Source organism: Bombyx mandarina, chromosome 02, assembly GCF_030267445.1.
Source record: "Bombyx mandarina strain Sakado chromosome 02, ASM3026744v2".
NCBI classification, from domain to species: domain Eukaryota; kingdom Metazoa; phylum Arthropoda; class Insecta; order Lepidoptera; family Bombycidae; genus Bombyx; species Bombyx mandarina.
The window spans coordinates 7,336,503-7,340,276 of NC_143209.1; the positions used below are offsets into that span (position 1 = coordinate 7,336,503).

Sequence of the window (3,774 nt, forward strand, 5' to 3'; positions counted from 1 at the left end):
CATCACCAAGACTAACACCCGACAAGGAGGAAAGGAAAGGAATCGAACTGGCTCTCTAACTCACGCGCCGGAACACGGCTAGGCTATTTGGCGGCGGACATACCAGACGATATCACGCACGAAAAAATGCAGTTTTTTGTCATTCAAAATTTTAATCATCTTGACCTTAGATCAAGGTCAGATAGCGTTGGCTATATAAACAACGATTGGCTCTTGAATATGAGACATACAATATTGAATTAGAGACGTCATGTTGCGATCGGTACTTTTCCTGACCACGGGCTTTCTCTTCGCTGCCTGCTTGACGTCAGTCATGAGTGATGGTGAGTATCATAATTTTTTTTTTTTTTTTTTTTTTTTATTGCTTAGTTGGGTGGACGAGCTCACAGCCCACCTGGTGTTAAGTAGTTACTGGAGCCCATAGACATCTATAACGTAAATGCGCCACCCATTTTGAGATATAAGTTCTAAGGTCTCAAGTATAGTTACAACGGCTGCCCCACCCTTCAAACCGAAACGCATTACTGCTTCATGGCAGAAATAGGCAGGGTGGTGATACCTTTCCCAGTGCGGACTCAGAAGAGGTCCTACCACCAGTAATTACGCAAATTATAATATTGCGAGTTCCTAATAATAATAATTTTCCTTCACCGTGGAAGTCAATCGTAAACATTTGTTAAGTACGTATTTCATTAGAAAAATTTGTACCCGCCTGTGGGATTCGAACACCGGTGTATCGCTACATACGAATGCACCGGTCGTCTTATCCTTTGGACCACATTTCTTTGTCACACTTTGGGCCACATGTCCTCTGTAAGCAGGAATGTGGAACAGCATGTGCGGGCTTATCTAATATCTTTAGACGAGCAATTCTTGTATATAAACATATAAATATATATAATCTGAATCTCGGAAACGGCTCCAACGTTTTCATAAAATTTAGTTTACAGGGGATTTCGGGGGCGATAAATCGATCTAGCTACGATTTATTTTCAGAAAATGTTATTTTATTCCTGTTTTCAATAATCAATTTTATCGATAATCAACTTAAACATAAACTTTTTTAATTGAAAGAAAATAACAAATAGTTAATATAATATAATATCAAAATTTTATTCGTATTTAAATATAATTTCTAAAAAATACAACTAACAAAAAAAAAAGGATTTAAAAAAACAGAACAAAGCTCGGTCATCCTCTAGTATTAATATAACCTAACTGGCTCGAGACTAAGATATTTAATACTCACGGGTTACCCTAGCCCCTGGTGGATTCCAGAGACTGGCCGGCTTATAGTTCCACCACTGCTTGAGCGTTTTCCAAATCAAAGCTCTTCAAGAAACTTTTCCCCTATATTTTCAGAGCCAACAACGGACTTGCCGATATGCGAGCAGGCTTTTGGCGGTGCGGGCCCTTGTGACGCCCACTTTAAACTGTGAGTTATTAAAACTAGTGTTTGCCCGATGATCGAAATTCAAAGATCACTATCATCAACCCACGAACGTCCGCTGCTGGACCAAAGCCATCCCCAAGGCTTGCCATGTTGACCGGTACTGTATCTAGTGGATTGCCGCGACCTTTAGCAGTTTGTTGGTCCACTCACCTACCGAAGACTACTCTCGCTGCGCCTTCGGTTGAGACTACGACACTGATTTTGGAAATTGGCTGACGGGCAAATCATAAAATGCTACTAAAGTAATTTGTCTTTTCCTGTCTGTATATAAAAGTTTCATTACGAACTTGGCCTCGCATGTACCTCCTCTGTCTCCTTCCTTGAGGAATTAGCTTAACCCTCGGACCGATAAACATAGATATGTAGGATTGGTAACAATGGAACGTATGAAAAGAGCTTGGAAAGGAGCGTTAAGAAGTGAGTGAGAGAAAACGATAAGAAAGGGAAAAGAGAATGATAGACAGAATGACAGAGAAAAAGAAGATAGCGAAGACGGTTAAGGCTTAAGAAAGGTGTTAGATAATTTTTTATTATAATAACAGAAGATTTTGGGACAGTGTAAGTTTTATTTTATGCACCGCGATCCCTATTATATACATATATAAAATTTTAATTTTCTCCAAACTTCTGAATAAAACTGCAAACAAATACCCGAAGCTGGTGATTGCCGGAACACCACAACCCGAATGTCTCCACTCGTATCCAGAGATGAGGCCGAAGTATTGTATTCAAAAATTTCTGTGATATCCAATGACCACACAGAATAGTTGTCTCGAAAATTTTATTAGTACTACCCATTGGTTGTCAACGCGACATTTTTGTACGCAGGCAAATCAGACCTAAGATACAACCTTACAGAACCCGGTTTGTTGGGGACTTAATCTGGAATATGTACCGTATGTCTTATTTATATTCCTCTTGTAGATACTCGTACAATCAGAAGACGAAGAAGTGTGAAGAATTCATTTACGGAGGCTGCCTGGGTAACGGCAATCGTTTCATCACATTGGCCGAATGCGAACAGAAATGCATAAAGTAACCGATACCTTCGAATTAACGCACGCTCTTTTCTCAAACTGATGTATAAAACGATGAAGCTTGGTATAAAAACTATTAAATATATATATGGGAATTATCTGCTTTTTTTTCTGAAACTGTTCGTAGCATAACAAGTTAAAAACACAACTTAAACTTTAATGATCGTCTAACAAATGTAATTATTATATATTACTAGCTGACCCGGCAAACGTTGTTTTGCCATACATAAGATTTCTAGGGAATTGCTAGTGTAGAAAGAAAATACTAACTTATTGTAAGTGTGTAAGGATGTGGTAGATGAGTGAAAGAGGCATGTAGCGCTGTGAACGATGAAGGAATATAAAAATAACAATACCTCATTCAACCACATAATGTCTCATTATAACAAAAAAAAAATTGTCCAAAAATAAAATTTAATCTTAGAGGTGGACAACCCTTATCACTTAAGGGTATGAAAAATAGATAGTAGCTGATTCTCAGGCTTACTGAATATGCATAAAAAAATTCATGAGAATCGGTCAAGCGGTTTCGGAGGAGTATGGGAACGAACATTGTGGCACGAGAATTTTATATATTAGATAATATGTCCACCAATGATAACAGAATCTACAGCAATGTAAATTACTAATTACGTAATAGGTTAACGTCATTGTGGAACTAGTTTTAACTTTAATATTATAGAGTTTATCGAAGAATACTTACCACAAAAAAAAAAACAGAATTAAAATAACTTTTACGACTACTGATAAGACAGACGGTCGTGACCACGAAAACTCTAAGGCATTGGAGACGTCAGAAATAATGTAATGACCACAAGCAAGGTTGAGCCTTATGAGTAGTATAATTTTACGACTCTACAAAACCGAAGATGATACAAAAAAACACACACACTAACACACAAACACAAGAAAATCAAAGAACACAAAATGTACCTTTAGAAGAACTTCCCAACTGCTTTCGGCAAGGGATCTGTTTTCCAGAATGATCCAAAAAAGGTCCCATGCTAAACCTCACAGTACATACCCAGATTACTTTGAAAATCCCCCATCCGTACTTTTGAATTTTCCTATCGATACACAAAATACTTACCAATTTTAAAACCTTGCGGTCGGTTCAGTTATCAGTCGTGCAAGTTGTCGATGTTGACCTTTGGGAATCACTGGTCTAAGCGATACTAAAAATTATCAATCGGGTTAACCGAATGAATGCTTGACAAACATTACCAAGAATTCGTTGTTAAAAACACAGCGAAATGTGATCAGAATTGACTATAGTAGAATTAT

At 37.7% G+C, this 3,774-nt stretch overlaps 1 protein-coding gene across 1 annotated transcript; it reads left to right on the top strand.

Moving 5' to 3' along the window:
* The first annotated feature begins 212 nt into the window (after nucleotides 1-212).
* On the top strand, nucleotides 213-2,585 carry LOC114242019 (chymotrypsin inhibitor SCI-I-like). Its single transcript, XM_089736025.1, has 3 exons — nucleotides 213-323; nucleotides 1,363-1,435; nucleotides 2,378-2,585. Exons 1-3 carry the CDS (start codon nucleotides 251-253, stop codon nucleotides 2,490-2,492), a joined length of 261 nt encoding a protein of 86 aa, XP_089592151.1. The 5' UTR covers nucleotides 213-250; the 3' UTR covers nucleotides 2,493-2,585.
* The last annotated feature ends 1,189 nt before the right edge of the window (nucleotides 2,586-3,774 follow it).